Source organism: Cervus elaphus, chromosome 23, assembly GCF_910594005.1.
Source record: "Cervus elaphus chromosome 23, mCerEla1.1, whole genome shotgun sequence".
NCBI classification, from domain to species: domain Eukaryota; kingdom Metazoa; phylum Chordata; class Mammalia; order Artiodactyla; family Cervidae; genus Cervus; species Cervus elaphus.
The window spans coordinates 390,381-407,825 of NC_057837.1; the positions used below are offsets into that span (position 1 = coordinate 390,381).

General features: G+C 45.9%; 1 protein-coding gene across 1 annotated transcript; it reads left to right on the forward strand.

Moving 5' to 3' along the window:
• The first annotated feature begins 7 nt into the window (after window positions 1-7).
• On the forward strand, window positions 8-16,700 carry LOC122681753 (translation initiation factor IF-2-like). Its single transcript, XM_043884185.1, has 6 exons — window positions 8-178; window positions 297-421; window positions 487-778; window positions 13,358-13,648; window positions 14,241-14,443; window positions 15,685-16,700. The coding sequence occupies exons 1-6, from the start codon at window positions 8-10 to the stop codon at window positions 15,809-15,811; spliced, it is 1,209 nt and encodes a 402-aa protein (XP_043740120.1). The 3' UTR covers window positions 15,812-16,700.
• The last annotated feature ends 745 nt before the right edge of the window (window positions 16,701-17,445 follow it).

The window sequence follows — 17,445 nt, forward strand, 5'->3', positions numbered from 1 at the left end:
CGCAGTCATGGCCACCGGCTCGGGTACGGCGGGAACGCCCCGCGACCCTCCCCCGGGCCCACCCCGCCCCCTCCGGGCCCCGCCTCCTCCGGGCCCCGCCTCCGAGATCCTCCCCCGGCCCCACCCTGCCTGTCAGGACCTTTCCCCAGACGCCCCGATCTTCCCCCCCAACCCTCAGGTTCCGGGCTGACCACGCGACCCACGGGCCGCCGCGAACTTAGGTGCGGAGATTACCGCCCGCACTGGTTTCACTTTGAGGAGAAAGATTAGGTGAACCCCGGGGACAACCACCGCAGGTCCGGTCACAGGCGGCGCGAGCCCTCCAGGACGGGGTGGGGCCCGTGCGGCCCCGCCTCCGCCCTCCGCGGCAGGTCCCGCCCATACTCTTGGCCCCGCCCATCGCGCCGGCCGCGGCCCCTCCGTGAGTCCCTAAGCTCGGAGGAACTCTGGGAAAGTTACTGCTCGCCGCTTCCGCCCTGGCGGAAGCGCGGACGGGGCGGGGCCTGCTAGCAATAGAGTGGTTGAGCGTCCCGACTGGCCACCGCAGCAGTCCGTCAAGTGCGCCCTTCCTCTTGAGTGCTTCAATTGGCCGGGGATGCATTCCGTCAGCGTCGGCAGCGGGCTCTTCGTGGCCCTGCGGCGGCGGCGGAGCTGGTGGAGGAAGTCCACGGCCGGCAGGGGCTCGCACTGCCCTTGGGAAGCCGCGACCGGGAGCCCGGGTGGCCCGGGACCTGAGGCGACGGCGGCGGCGGCGGGAGCCCCGATGCGAATCGCCATAGTGCGTGAGGCCGCCGGCGTGGTGGGGGCGCGGACGGGCCCGGTCGCGTGGAGGCTGAGTCTCTGGGGTCTTTAGCGGGTCTGGTCTCCGTGAGGTACGGTCCGCGGGGATGGTGGAGCGCGGGCTGGGGTCAGGGCCGATGAGAGCGCGGCAGGCCGGGGCGCTGTCGGTGATGCGGACGTCGCCGGAACGTGGCCTCGGCCGTGGGCAGCCAGCATTTTCTTTCCTGCTGCTCATCTGTTTTGACCTTGGGCGAGTCATTTTGTGGCATCCTTTTGCCTCTTGTATTTGCAGTTGCCCTCCCCCTAACCTGAGTATTGGGAAAACTGGGGTAATGTGGGAGGGCCTGGAGCTGGTGCAGAGTCTGAGTTCTGAGCAAGCTGTGCGGGGTGGTGGCGGACGTGAGGGTCGGTGTTGACTTCTCTACCTGATCTTCCGAGGTGCTCGTCGTTTAACCCTCCTGGTGTTTTCTGTTCCTTCCGAGGGAAAATGGGAGCAGCTCTGCTTTTCAGGCCTGGAAATCGTTATATTTTGCATCTTGTATTGCACTGTGGTTTACAAAATACTTTACGTTAGTTACCTCATCCGCAAACAAGCCTGTAAGGCCTCATGGCAGGTGGGGAAATTGAGGCCTGAAGAAGTTAGGGATTTTCCCACGGGAAGGATAGTCCTTCCTTCTCTGGAAGGAAGGGTGGTAGCCGCCATGCTCGTGCCTGGCAATCTGTTCAAATAAGGAAGATAAAATGAAAAAAGATCTCTGACGTGAAAGCAAGCTCATTTTGCTCATGAGCGGATTGAATTTGATTAACTGAGTATAAGAATAGCCCTTGGAGACAGAATCAGGTCCAGTATCACCTTTACCAAAGTTATTGTTCCCTTCTGTCTCATCACTGCAAACAGAAAAGGAAGGCATGAAAGTTCTTTAAGGTTCACAAAGTTTTAGGAAATGCCAGGCGTTGTTCTCACTGCAGCCGTTGGTATTGGTGCAAGTGGAAGTTGCGATATCTGCGATACCTGGTAGCTCCACACGCTTTTTGCTGGTCACCCGCCCCCGCCCGATCCTTATTACCAGTTGACTCCCTGGAGAAGGGAAAGGCTACCCACTCCAGTGTTCTGGCTTGGAGAATTCCATGGACTGTTATGTATAGTCCATGGGGTCGCAAAGAGCAGGACAGGGCTGAGCAACTTTCACTTCACTTTCACTTTCCACCTTTTCTTGGGTTAAGCCTCCAGTTTCCTTGCTTTGAAAAACAAAACACGTATTTGCAGTATGGGACAGAATATTTTAAATTCAGATGATTGGTTATTTAACTGGTGTCTCACAGGCAATTGTCCTCCTCCTGTGTCCTTTTTTTTTTTTTAAAGAGTATTTTATTTATTAATTTGGCTGCGCCAGGTCTTTGTTGTGGCATGCATGATCTAGTGCCCTGACCAGGGATCGAACCCAGCCTCTGCATTGGGAGTGTGGTGTCTCAGCCACCGGACCACCAGAGAAGCCCCCCTTCTGTCTTCTTTAGGAACTGATTTTGGCCTGTATCCCCCTTTCAACAATTAGAGGACAGTGTATGTGGATCTATTCACAGCGCCTGAGATTCTCTAGAGCGAAAGCTTGCTGTTCAGGGGACAGATCTTGACAATATGCTTGCGGAAGGGGATGTTCTGGGGTCCAACTGGTTTCCCCGTTTGTCTGCTGGTCCCTTTTGTGTAGGTGTGTGGAATTTGTGGTGTGCCCTGTAGTAATTCATTTCTCCCGTGGCTTGCCTTGGCATCGTTGCTACTTGGCTATCCTCTTTCCCTTTCCTCTCTTTTTTTTTCGTGGTTCCATTGCATTCTTCAGTTGTCATCAGAGGGGGTCCTAATGGGTTGACATATTTTGTGGCCTTTGAGTGTGTGAGCACTAGACTCTTGTTCATGGACTCTTGTTCATGGACTTAGAGTTCTAATTTCAGATTTGTTGTCATCCTCTCTCTCTGCTTATTGTCCCCCTCTGTCCTTCCTAAGCTGATTTTATTTAAAGATTGTGAATTCTGTCTTCGTCAGTCTGTGGAATCGTCTGCTCTTAGAGCATCTCACCAGAGCACCTCAAATCTTGTCTCCAGCTGTCATTTACAGATGTTTTGAGGGCTGGTTTCCTATTTCAAAGTACCTCCTGGAGCTTAACCTGGCACTCCACAGATAATTTGAAAACAAAACAAGCATTTTCAAAACTGAAAGCTTTCATTCTCCCTTGACTCCTGGAAGAAGTGATTAAGATGTAAACACGATTTCTTCTTTACCCCTCAGCGTGGTTAATGATGTTACCACTGAGATCTGGCTAGAAATGTCAGTTACCTGTGTTGTGTTTTCTCTTCTGATCTCTCCTGTCCAGTTTTGGTCTTCACTTTCCCCTTCTCCCTGTTTTTGCCACTGCTGCCCTCAGTCCTTGACCAACTCTTGCCTCTGTTAGCAAAGTGACTTTCTGCCTTGCTTCCGTGACAATCTGCATGTTTGCTCAGCCTCTGCCTGCCTTCAGAGTTCTCATTCTAAGGTGTACAGTTGACCAGGCATTGACCCCCCACTTAGAAAAGTGAGATAATTCTCTGACTCCCTCTAAGATAAAGTCCAAGTTCATTAGCATTATACTTGAGGACCTTTGTACTCTGTGTTTCCAAATTCCTTTTTCATCCTTGTGAGCCTCTCTCTTGGTGTGAGGAAACCCGACTTCACACCACTGCTGTGCGTTCCTGGATCCTGCTCATCTTGCGAGGCTGATCTCTTCATAAAGCCTCTTTCATCATTCCTAACTGGTCACTTTTCTTTACTCCCACAGCATTTCATAAGTGCATTTGTGTAGCACCTGTCGTGCCTTATGTATAGTAATTTGTGTGTGTTTTGAGAGCTACCTTATGGACAGGTGAAATCATTCATTTTTAAATCTGCAGTGGCTCAAATAGCATGTGACCCCAGAGATGCCAAGAGAGGAAGCCCTCGAGGTATTTGTTATGAATCTGGGGCATCATAGATACTTACACGTGGTTGTGGGATGAATTGACAGTAGAAAAAGCCTTTCAAATCTGTAGAAGTACAGTCTAGTCTGTACATCATGATCATTTTCTTGTTTTTTTCTTCCTCCATTCTTGAAACAGACGTAGGAAAAAAAGCTCTCTCCGTCCTCGCTTGCTGTATTAAGTGGTTGCTGTTCCATGAGACGAGCAGGTATTTGTAGGCGTCAGAACCTAAGTGGGGACCTGTGAGTGTGGGCCTTTGGGTTTGTAGGGAAGCAGGGACCTGGCTCTACATTGAGAGCGAGTCCTTGGAGGAGCTAGCACGTTTGCTTCTTGTACAGCTCAAACTTCCAATGAACTAAAAAATATTGAGAGCTTTTTCCATTTTGAGTGTATAGTATTTAGTGGTGTCATGTTTACACTTTCCTGATGAGCATCCCTGGTGGCTCAGACTGTCAAGAATCTGCCTGTAATGCAGGAGACCCAGGTTCGATCCCTGGGTCGGGAGGATCCCCTGGAAGAGGGCATGGCTACACACTCCAGTATTTTTGATTCAAGAATTCCATGGACAAAAGAGCCTGGTGGGCTCCAGTCCTTGGGGTCGCAATGAGTCAGACACGACTGAACGATTAACACTTCCACTCTCCTTACACTTAGGTTTTCTAAGTACTGGAAGTTGGATCTTTGGTTATGATGTTCCACAGTGGTTTCTGGGAAAGGGACAGAGAATTTAAACCTGAGGTTTTTAGAAGCTGCTTTGAGTCTTTCTGGTGGATTTGAAAAGGAGATAGTATCTTCCTTTTTTTGTTTTTTGGCCACACGGCATGTGGGATCTTGGTTCCCCTACCAGGGATCAACCCTGCGTCCCCTGTAGTGGAAGCAAGCATGGAGTCTTAACCACTGGACCACCAGGGAAATCCTGAGACTATTACCTTCCATAGAGAGAACTCTGGACTCGAGGAGTCAGAAGGCCTAAGTTGTATCACCTACAACTGTTGTGACTTCAGGCAAGTTTTCCCTGAGCCCCGGTTTCATCATGGTGCGATCACAGGGTTGTGCAGAAGACAGATGAGAATTTGTGAGAGAACTTCGAAAGCTATGAAGCTCATTGGCACACTGAGATAGTGTAGGATATCAAAACCAAAGAAGACAACCTCAGCTTCTCCAGCGGGCAGTTGGTACATTTGTTCCTTTCATTCATTCATTCATTTCATTAATATTTATGGAGCAGTGGGTGTTAGGTGCCTTTCTCCTCCCTCCCACCTGACTGTAAAGCTTTCATCTAGGGGCAGAAGACATGTTGAGACACACCTAAACAGTGGTTTGAAAGTGCAAGTCGTGTCTGACTCTTTGCAACCCCGTGGACTGTACAGTCCATGGGATTCTCCAGGCCAGAATACTGGAGTGGGTAGCCTTTGCCTTCTCCAGGGGATCTTCCCAACCCAGGGACTGAACCCAGGTCTCCCATATTGTGGCTGTATTCTTTATCCCTGAGCCACAAGGAAAGCCCAAGAATTCTGGAGTGGGTAGCTTATCCCTTCTCCAGTGGATCTTCCTGACCCAGGAATGAACTGGGGTCTCCTGCATTGTAGGCAGATTCTTTACCAACTGAGCTATCAGAGAACGTGTTAATAAAACATATTATAGTAATAACACCAGTCTGTATGTGAACAACTCATGTTAAATACATAGTTGTTCAGGTCATCGTTGCATATGTCTCAGACACATACAGGGTGGCTTCACGGCTGCACAGCCTAGCCCGAGTTGAATGAATACTTCCTGTCTCACTGAGGTTGGGGACCACCACCATCCACGCTGCTGAGATTGGGCTGTTAGATCTCCCGGGGCCCATTTGACCTGTGACGTACCCAACTCCTGGTAACAACGGGCCTGCCGCAGCGCACCTCCTCTGTCTCGCCAGAAACAAGAGGGTGTCTGCTCAAGTTGCACGGAGCCTCTCTGAGAAGGGCAAGAGGCTTGTGGCAGCAAACGGGATGAGGTTGGGTTTCTCTTGATTGGTGAAACCTCCCAGTGCACCTCTTGTTAGGAGCTGTCGCTCTCATCAGGCCCCTGTGCCAGAGAGTTACCTTGATTTTCCTTTTTCACATTTTTATTTAATAATCTTCTCCAGGAGTTGTAGGCACTTATCTTCAGCATGTCCATTTAGGTCTGTAACCTGCACATCTTGGAGGCCTGTTTGGTATAAATTCTGATTAATGAAGGTTAGGAATGCAAAAAAGTGACTTGGTGTCAATTTCAGGTGACCCTGGAATGGTTAGGGTGGGCATGACCTCAATAACAAACAGATCCAAACACACAGTGACCTCAGGACTCCAGCTTGTTTCTCTGTCCTGTAACAGTTTCAGATGACTGTAGGGGGTGAGTGTTGTGGGGGTGGACGTGGTGGTTTAGTCCCTAAGTCATATCTAACTCTTTGCAACCCCATGGTCTGTAGTCCACTAGGCTTCTCTGTCTGTGGGATTTCCCAGGCAAGAGTACTGGAGTGGGTTGCCATTTCCTTCTCCAGGGAATCTTCCCGACTCAGGGATTGAGCTTAGGTCTTGTGCATTGTAGGCAGATTCTTTACCAACTGAGCCACCGGGAAGCACTGGTGGTCTTTAAAGCAGTAATCCAAGGACCCAGGCTGTTGGAGGGCCTTCCTTTTCGAACGCGTGGCCTCCAGGTTTCCCTGGGGTCACCTTCCTGTTCCCTGGACGGGACTAGAGCGCGGAGGAAGGGGCAGGACAGGCTTTACGGGCGGGACTTGGGAGAGGTGCACACTCCTCCATGCGTGTTCCCTGGGGCCCCAGTTCCCGGCACAACGGGGAGGCATGGACCAGCCATGTGCCGAGGAGGGAGGGGACGGGCCGTCTTCACCACGAAACCAGGAGCACCCTGTTCCGCTTTGGGCAACTTGTCTTATAAAATGTCTTGCAGTCGGGAGGATGAGAAAATGAAGCCAGGCAGATTCTAGCAGAATTGAGGCATCTGAGCACGCACTTCTTGTTCAGTCAGCGTTGGAGTAGCTCAGATTTGCAGAGTGTCATGCTGAGTGCTTTGAGGATGAAGTCGAGAGGGCGTGTTCCCTGCCTTCTCAGGGCTGGGGGTGTCTTGTGCAGGTTTAGTGATGATCAGTATAGTAATGATCATTCCAGGGGGCTGAAGAGAATCTAGTCTTCGGCTGTGCACTTGACCTGAGGGGGCAGTGGGGTGATGACGGTCATCAGGTGAAGAGTATGGTGATTGGCAGAGGGCTCCAGGTACTCACCACTTGGGAGTCAGACACAAGGACTGGGACCCACACCTGCAGTGCCAGTGGTCTGCCAAGCAGGGTGGGGTGGTGGTGGGGGCGACCCTAGAAACGGGGCCTCAGCAGTGGAGGATCTATGAGGCGTCTCACTGTAAGAGAGCCATCACGGGAAAAGCAGCATGGGATGGGCAAAATCTTGTTTGAGAAATGGCTTTCCTGTTTTCCCAGTGTTTTTCTGTCATGACTTAAGGGATATGACACTGTGGTCACCCTAGAGGCACAAGTGCCCACTGCCGCCTGGAGAAGATTCTGCTGGACCCTTCTGGGGCCTCGCAGAGTTTGGAAAGCCCACCAGCAAGTGTCATGTCCTTCCATCCCTCTTAACAGTGCACGTTCATCACGGTGCACTTTAGCTGCTTCCTGAAGAATCACGAGCATCTTCTAGTAAGTGCCCTTAGAGAGCTTTGCAGAGAGCACCTGCTGTTTGGAGGAGGGGACCTCACGAGGTCTGGGGACTCAGGGAAGGAAGGGATAGCATTTGAGCATCCTTATTTTGATAAAGTTAGGTTTAAGCTGCTGATTTAAAAATATATTAACAAGGCTAGAAGCTGGTTAGAATTTTACTATAGTAATTTTATTTATTTATTTATTTATTTTTGCTGAACAAACATTTATTGTTTCCATCCGTCTGAGGTTTTGTAGAAAATAAAAAGACACCAAACAGGAAATGCATATCTGATAGTCAAATATGCAAAGCTCCTGACTCCTGAGGATAATTCTTTCCCAGGGAAACACTTGAACCTATTTAAGTAACATAAATAACTCACAGCTTATATTGGGATAAAAGGAACAGAGCTCAGATCTCTACTCAAGCAGACCAAGAAATAAACTCCGTGTTATTTTGGCAAGGACACCCACTAGTAACTTCAGGATTTTTCTTGTTTGTCTTAAGCTTGAGGGTTTGAATTATTTTGCTGGTAAGTTGAGTGGTTTGGATATCTGACCCTTTCTAAGAGTCTGTCCTGCCACCTCCGTGACCTGAGCCATCTTCATCTCCCACCTGGATCACTTCAGAGCCTATGCATATATCTCCTGCTTCCACACTTGACTCTGTAAACTGGCTGCAATATACTAGCCAGAACAATTCATTTAAAATGAAAGCAAATTGGGCCATTCCTCTTAAAATCACCCACTGGATCCCCATTTCATTCAAAAGCATTGTCTAGGTCTTCAAACACACCAGTCTGTCCCACCTCCTACACCCCTTGCCTCCTTGCCCTCAGTCCTTACTGTTCTCTCTTTAGTCTCACTCTACTCCAGACCCCTCTGTCTCTTAGTTGTTCTTCAAACAAGTCAGGGTAGCTTCTACTTAAGGTTTTCTTACTTCCTGTGCAACTCTTCCTCTACCTGCCTGATTCTTTGTTCAAATTTCTTCTTTTTTTTTTTTTTAAATTAGTTGGAGGCTAATTACTTCACAACATTTCAGTGGGTTTTGTCATACATTGACATGAATCAGCCAACTGTAGTAATTTTAAATAATTTCACAAGAACACTGATGCTGTTAAAACATAGCATCTTTTAAGAGGCTCATCATGGCATGGTCCACCTGTAATTCTGAGCTGATGGGCTGTGTCAGCCTCCCTGTGGGTATTGCTAGGTGCTTCCATCTGTCTGGTTGGAACCGTGTGATTGTGGTGTGAACTCAGCGTGTCAGCTCCTCAGGATCCTCGTTGTGAGTCGACTGTGAGTGATCGCGTAGAGGAGGCCTCCCCGCTCCAGATCTGAGCGCATCACACGGCCTGACTTAGACGCCTTGCTAACTCCCGAGACGGTGGCAGGGGCCCCGGCTCCCACACAGTGAAGCACAGAGACCCGAGAGGCAGGAAAAACGGTCTTGGTTTCTGATCTCTCACTGAAGTCAGAGGAGGAAGTAAGCAGTGAAAACGCCACCTCTGCCTCCCGGGTGCACAGTCAGGGCCATGGGGACCATTCCGGATGGACAGGGCAGGCAGCCCTGCTGGTGCCTGGAGGCCAGACAGCCCCGCCTGGGCACCTCTGCGCCAGCGATGGCTTCATGCAGGAATGCTCTGAGCTGTACCCGAAGGCTGGAAGCAGAATACTCGTGCAGGTCTGTGCCGGCACCAAGGTCCTGGGTCATGTGGATTTGAGGGTTTGATGTTGGTAATCTTACTCCTTTGTGATTTTATCTTTGAAAACTTTCTCTCCAGGCCAGTTTACCTATAGACCTTCACCTTCTTTAAATAAGACATTCTCCCGACTATCAGTAGCTTTCCTCAGCTGTGTCCAGTTCTAATTCTGGACATTGGATTTGCCAGCTCTGTAACAGTTGGGCATGTTGGAGGAGAAAGCTGAGATGAGTCACATATCTGGGATCTACAGGGTTGGTGGGTTTATTGGCTGGAATTCTGCAGCTGCTCCTGTAGTTGAACCGAGTGGGTTTGGAGCACCCGAACTAGGGGCCAGGGTTTGTCAGTGTAGTCGTCCCAAGGTACCTGCAGGGGATTCCTTCCAGGACCCTCCATGGCACCAGAATTCCAGAGAGCTCAGGTCCCTAAGAGTCTACCCTATGGACAGGGACCTCCGAGTCCCGTAGCCTCAGATTCATCCAGCCACGGGTCACATTAGTGTTGATCTGTGGTTGATGAGCTTAGTGACATGAAAGATTCTGAGCAGGAGAGGTAAACTTTCATGTCTTACTTTTTAAAAGAGAATAATCAGACTTTAAGCTTATTTTTTTTCAATATAGAAAACTTTAAATTTATTCTTTATTTTTTTATTATAGAAAAACTGAACTTTTTTTTTCCCCTTCCCTCTGTGAGTATGAATAAGACTTGGTTTTTAGTGTAGAGGAATATGTTCCACAATGAAATAATGAAATTTATAAAACCATTACAGTGGAAGGGCTATTTTCTGATCATAATAAGAGATTAAAACATACGACTTAGCTTTGTAAAAGGTGTTTTCAGTAATACAGAACAGGCTGTAACTGGACTGCTGACATACTTCATGTCTTGCCATTAGGTACTGTCTTTATAATTTGAGGGTTATTTCAATGTTTTATGCAATCACATCTAAGCTTTGTTCAAGAGAATAAGCAGATGGGTAAATTTGTTTCGGGCTTTATAGTTTGACAAGTCTTCTGGGGTGTGTTTTCTCATTTAATCATTATAGCGCTCCTGAGCCTTCAAGAAGCTAAGTGACTGGGGTCCTCCGGCGGCATTTTAACTCTGAATTCAGGCAGTTAAAAAGTCTCTCTAGCATACTTTCAGAGGGCCTTGTAGAGCTGTTTTTGTGTGGAGAAATAATTTTCTAAAAGTCTTGAAATATCCATGAAGTTTTTTAAAAACTTCTGTTAAACCTTCAAAAAATGCATTGAAATTTTGAAGCATCGTTTCTGAAGAAGCTATGGGCTGAGGGGGGTGGGTTATTGATTAATAATATAAATTATACCAGATACACGTATTAGTGTCTTGGTTTTAGATATTTTCAGGGTTACAGGAAATGTTGAGTGAAATTCTAACATGATATTACAGTTTACTCTAGAATATTTTTAGGACCTGTGAAAGTATGGTACTGGCAGGAAGTGATTCCTCTGTTGGCCATCTGTAAAGGGTCACTTTAATTCTCTTGCATGTGTTCTTTTCCTCTCTCTCACCCTTTTTTTTTTTTTATGTAACTGTTTTGTTTTACAGTAGCGTAACTATTTAATGACATTGGAGGGGTTAGATCATAAATGCGATAATATGCAGAAACAGGAAGAGCATCAGCTAAATATGGAAAAGAATTACCTGGCAGAAAATGCCTAATATAAATATGTCAGTACTCTTAAGACAGAAATCTGGGCACAGTTGCTGCTGTGTTGCTGAGGGGGAATATGAAACTTCATCCCATGAAGATGCTGAAGAGTGGTCTCAACTCTCTTTTCCTCTCGGGGGCCTTGCTGCCATCCTCTTACACTAGTGCCGAACATTGAGGTGCTCGGGGGGTCGGGGGTGCACCCGGGGGTGGGCGGAGGCGCACAAGGGTGAAGTGATTTCTCTTTAAAAAAAAAAAACTCACTTTGAAATTAATGAAGCAATGTCTTCTATTTAACCTAGCAAAACTTTCGTTTAGTGGCAATTCAGGATGAGCCCTGTTTTAGGCCTTGGGAGATGTCCATCTTAAAGGAGATCAGTCCTGGGTGTTCATTGGAAGGACTGATGCTGAAGCTGAAGCTCCAATACTTTGGCCACCTCATGTGAAGAGTTGACTCATTTGAAAAGACCCTGATGCTGGGAGGGATTGGGGGCAGGAGGCGAAGGGGACGACAGAGGATGAAATGGTTAGATGGCATCACAGATTCGATGGACATGTTTGGGTGGACTCCGGGAGTTGGTGATGGACAGGGAGGCCTGGCATACTACGGTTCATGGGGTCACAAAGAGTTGGACACGACTGAGCATCTGAACTGAACTGAACTGAATGTAGGGTTTTACAGCCTACAGGTTTTACGTTTAGACCATGTTTTCCTTGATAGCACCCTAGATTTGACCTTAGCCAAGAAGCCATTTCTGTCTTTTTGCGTCATGTGACAATTGGACAGGTGGAGATGCTGTAAAGGGGATACAGATATTGAACCCAGTGAGTCCTGGTTCCTTTGTATTTAATAGTCCTTTTTTTTGTCTCATAGCTTATCCTTCTCACTGATTTTACTTTCAGCTGGTTCATAGCAAGAGTCTCCGTTCCCCCATGTTTCAGTGTCATTTTCTTCTCTTGCCTAGAAGCTGTCACTGGCAGCCTCTTCAAGGGCCATCAGGCTTCTGTTTACAAACTCATGAAGCCCTTTGGGTTTCCATTTCTTTCTCTGTATCCATTCGGGTCCCACCTACATCCAGGTTCAAAAGCATTCTCACCTGTTTTAGTTCTTTTTTAATGGCAATACCTCATTTTTGGGCGTCACTGACTCAATGGACATGAGGTTGAGCAAGCTCCAGGAGTTGATGATGGACAGGGAATCCTGGTGTGATGCAGTCCATGGGGTCACAAAGAGTCAGGCGTGACTGAGTGAACTGCACTGAACCCCATTTTTAATATCCGTATCTGTGCCAGTTATTTATTGCTAACAAATTGTATTAGAGATCACCCAAAGCCTAGTGGCTCAAAACAGCATTTCCTTTGTTCACAAGTCTGTGTTGGAGCAAGGCTCAGTGAGTGAGCCCAGCTCATTTCTTCTCCAGTCTTCGTCAGCTGGGATGTCGTGAAGGTGGGGACCAGAGTCATCTGAAGACCTGTTCATGCACACGTCCGGCAGTTGGAGCTGGCTTTTGGATGGGTCATTAGGTGGGGGCGGTCAGTCGGGACACTGACATGTGCTCAGTATGTAGCCTGGGCTTCTTCAAAGCGTGGTGACTGATGCTAAGAGTGGGCTTCCCCACGGAGCCAGTCAGAAGCTATTTAGCTTGAGAAATCACATAGCAGTTCCCCCAGACTCTGTCCACTAGAATCAGTTACTGAGGCCAGCACATATTTAAGGAGAGGGAATTTCACAAGAAACTTGTCAAAGAATTTGTAGACATGTTTGAATACCACCGGCTCCACTCACCTCGACTTACCAAGTAATCATTCTGTCTAAATGAAAGTTCTTTCCAACTCTGTGTCACTGAAATTCCAGCAAATATTTTTTGTGTGTTTTCTTTGGTATAGTCTGTTATTCTGTGGAAAGTAACAAAGGATTACAAGAAAGAGGCATTTTTCTCTTGTTCAGAAAAATGTATGGATCATCTCACTAAACTCTTAGGAGACGGGATATCTTTAGCCTTGCAAATCATTTCTCTTTGGAATGCAATTCAAATTAGCAAAAACTATTTCTAGTTCAGAAAAAGGCTTATTGGATTAAAATCCATACTTAGAAGATTTATTAATTACAGCCTTATTTTCACAATCTTCTTTTGGGAGGCATTTATTAAGTCAGCCTCAGATAACTCAATACAGTATACCTCAAACTTCTTTAAAAACCATGGGACATGTTGGGGGGGAAGGAGTAAGAGACGTTCTACTAAGGGGTGACTTGCAGTCATTCCATGGAGGAATGATAGAAAAGTACTATTATAGAACAATAAAAGAGTGTAAAATCAAGTGCAAATTTTGTGTGACAAAGATGATGACAGTGAAGACTATATTTTGTGACTCTTGGTGGTTTAAACTTCTTTCTTGATTCTCTGAGTAATTCCTTGTCCTACATTCATCAATACAGATACCATCATATTTATTTGATCCTTGGTTTGTGTTAGGCTGTGTTCAGTCCACTTCCCTCATTACCAAATGTCATTTGTTTTATTCTTGCAGATTGATGATCGTCCAGCAGAGCTGGAAACTGTATGTTCACAATGTCTGCACATGAATGCAAAAATTCAGGTTCTTCGAGAGGAGTTATTATTCATGACAGGAAAGCAAAAGAAATGTGAAAAACTAGAGAAGAATAACAAGAAGCTGAAGCAAGACATAGTGAACCTCAAAAGTCACATAGAAATGAATATGACGGAACACAGTCAAGTAGAGCAGTATAAGCAGGAGATTGAGGAAAGAGCGAGACAGGAGCTAGTAGAGAAATTCAAAGAAGTCAACACGGTTTTACAGGTTAATTTGTTGATCTGTCATATCCTTGAATTCACCTCACTGTAAATTACATTGGATGTATACAGCTTATGTGTTTCCTCTGCTTCCCTTAGAGCAGTTTGTTTGGTAGATTTCTGGAAGGAAGGGGGCACTTGTCTGTCTCTGAAGAGAGAAATATTTCAATTTCCATCACAGTTATCACTCAATTGATCTTTCAGAATGATTCTGACTAGAGGATCCTTTTACTTATAAGACCAGCTGGTATAAAACAAGACCATGAGAAGGAAACAAAGTACTGTGGTTTAGAATGGGTACCATCCTCTTGAATTATTCTCAAGTTGTCTCGTTCAGTTTTTAAAATTTTAAGTTGATCCTCTTATTATTTGAATTATCAGGTTACATAAATACTACTATAACATTGATTCTGCTTTAATTTTATAATTCAGATTTAATTCATTTCACATTGACCATGATTATTTTAAAGTTTCACTTTTCTTTTTTTCACATTTAAAATTGCTCTCTGAATTACTGACTCAAAACTAAAGGGAACAAATATAATTATTCACGTTATAATCATTAACAAAAGAAATATATCTTTTAAAATTTGACTTAGATACAAGCGGCATCTCAAGAATACTTAGAGCAGACAGACGAGGAGCATATTGCTTTCTTAAGAAGTCAGATGGAACTCAGAATTAAAGAGTTGGCATCTGAAGTCTTCAAGATGGAAACTTATGAAGCAGATTTGGAAAAATATAAGAAACTCTACCTCGAAGAACTAAAAGTTAGGAAGTCATTGGAAAAGAAGCTAGACGAGTAAGTCAAAACACAGAATCACAAAATAAATGTAGTCCATTAATTTGTCTCTGAAGCCTAGTTTTTATAGAGCCAGGTTCTTGAGATTAGTAGGCAGTGAAAGCTAACTAGACAGTCCCTGCTAAGGGGGCGCCCTAAGACAGATTAGTGACACCACGTCCTGGTGCGTTTTCCTACACTGTGTAAAAGCATGCTTGTGAAGTCGGGCCACGTTCACACAGGGGTGAAAGGCGGGGTAGTTCACAGAGGGGACGCTGGCATGGTGGCCTGACTGAGGGAGGGTGTGGAGGCTGGAAGGGGCAGATCCCACCTGCACCGCCCTCTGAAAGCAGAGCACTCCTAGGACGCCTTTCATAAGCCCAGAGAGCATACAGCAAAGGAGCAGGGACCCAGGGCACGTTCTGCTAGTCGATGCCTAAAATAAGCGCACACAAGGGAAACACGGGTGCTCCCAGAGAGGGTTCAGGGCTGTGGGACGTGATGCTGGGATGTGGGGTGTGGCTTCCGGGGAAGGAGCTCGGTGGGGCCGCTCTCCCTGTTTGTGGAGCGCGATGCCTCTCGCTGTAAAAACATGCACTGAACGCCGTTTCAGCTTTTTGCCTTTTTAAATGAAACCAAAAATCCTCTTCAGACTTTTTTTTTCTTTTTTTCTTTTTTTTTTTAAATGAAAAACAGGTGCCTATGTAGGGCCCTCGTAGAAGTGAAGTAACATAAAATGAACTTTGGAAAAGCAGGGGATGCTTGTAATTGTTCCTGGGGCCGTTTTAGCCCTTTTCAGTCTCACCCACTGACTTTCTCATCCTCCCTCGAGACTGTGGCTCTAGGTGATTCCTCAGAGGCAAGTGCTTAATTTTTCCGAGGTCATGAGTGAAACATTTATACAAGGGGGGTGAAAGCAAATGCTTGAAAGTGGCCTTGTGGGAGGTGTGTTCCTTCATCCCTGAACTGTTTCCTGGGGGCAGGCGTGTCCCAGAGGCGGCAGGCGTCACTGTGAGCCCACCTCCCGTTCTCTCTGACGCCCTTTCTCTCCTCTCCCAGCTGTGACTTGTTACCTGAGGAGCCCCAGACACACGTGAGCTTCTTTAGAACAAGGTCAGAGCTCTCACTGTTTACAGCAGGTCTGCTCTCTGCTTCCAGTGCTCACACGGTGTGACGGGAATTCCATTTACTGTGCGGCAGCTTACAAAATGCAAATCCTTTAGGGAATCGTGAACAAAACTGGTGTTTTCCATCTTCCCCAGGACTAATTGGAGGCTGGCAGAGATGAGCACCGAACTTGAGGTGGAGAAACAGCAGAACAGATCTTTACTGAGCACTCTTACCACGAGGCCAGTCCTGGAGCCGCCCTCGCAGAAGAAATTTCCATAATACTTCAATATGAATCTTTCTCCAAAAACAAACATAGGATTTTCTACCTCAATTCCATGCCCTTCAGATAACAGCATGGCGACTGACTTGATCAAGTTTAGTTCTACTATCTTTTTTTCCTTGGGTTTAGCATGTCCAATATGAATGATTCTTATTTTCAACTTCTGAGCTGTTTATTTGACTTATGTGCACTAAGTAAAAGCCATAATTAACTGTGCTAACCAAGGAGACAAAAATTTTATGTTTCTTTGGTCCTAGATTTCTATTTTTAAGATACTTATTAATTTCTTAAATTTCTTGAAAAGCTGCATTTAAATTCTACTTTAGAAATGAAATCTTATTGCCTAGTAACCGAACATATACTTTCAGATATTTGACCTCCTTTCTAATTGATTTCACCTTGGCAAGTGTTCATAATCATCTCCAAGCTCCGCTGAACCCACTGCAGTTTTTCTACCCCTAAGCATAAGTGAATGACTGGCATCGAAACACTAACCATATATGGATGTTTTTGTATTTGAAGGAATCCTATATAAATCCTTTTTATGAATTAAACAAACTTGTAGCACTATATCAGAAGATTAATTTCTAGTTTTCAATCAACATTTTGGTCATTTTCTTACACAAGAATGCATCTTTAATCGCTATTTTACTTAGAGCCTTGTTACTTAAATTTCTAAAAAATATTTTCTGAGCAATTGTAGAACGTTTCTAAATTTGTAGTTAAAGCAAACATTAAAAAATTTTAAATGAAGCTCACTTTTGTCTCTATCTCAACAGCACCTGGATGATTGATGACTAAGAGCAATGATGGGGAGTCTAAATTGCAGCTAGTTTTCATTGTGTGATCGTTGTGATTAAAATATCCATTTCAGTCAGAGCACACGGGTTTGTGGTTTTGATGGTGTTTTCATGATGGTTTATGGTGCAGATAAAAATAGCCCTTGTTAAATGCAGTCTCAACCTGTGTTCCCATTTGGCTTCTTGCCATCATAGAGCAATCTAAGGTTTCTTCGCCAGCACTGCGGCTACGTTGGGTCTTAGTACTTGAGAGCCATGAACCTGGAGGACGTGCTTTAGCTGTGCAGTCACAGCGGGCCTCCAGACTCTTCATCCCAAGTCAGACACTGCCCCACGCAGGCCTCAGGGGAGGAAGCAAAGGCTTAGTCCCCACCCCAGGGGCGGGCTGCCTACCGCAGACCCAAGTTCACGGTGCTGTGAGCACACACATCTTTTCAAAGAAGACATTGGGAACCAAGCAAGCACTTCTTAGTTCCTTCTCCCAAACTCACCCGTTGGGTAAATCTCGCTTCTCATGAGGAGGGTAGGAGTTATAAGTGCTCCCCTTGAAACTTCAGGCTGAGGAGATGAAGTTCAACTGCAATTTCTGACCAGATTTAGATTATAGTTGAGATTACACTCATGCTTTTTGTATATACCAACTAATTATGACAGCTTGGATAGAAGTATGCTAAATAGTAAAGAGAGGTCTTATTTGTGTTTTAAATTGTGTCCTAAATAACTCAAAATGTGGATAATTCATTTTGCTGATTCATTTTAATAAACCAGGTTTTATCTGGAGGAAACGAACATCCTTTTAAGACAAATCTCTTCAGTTTTGGCCTGCTTGATTC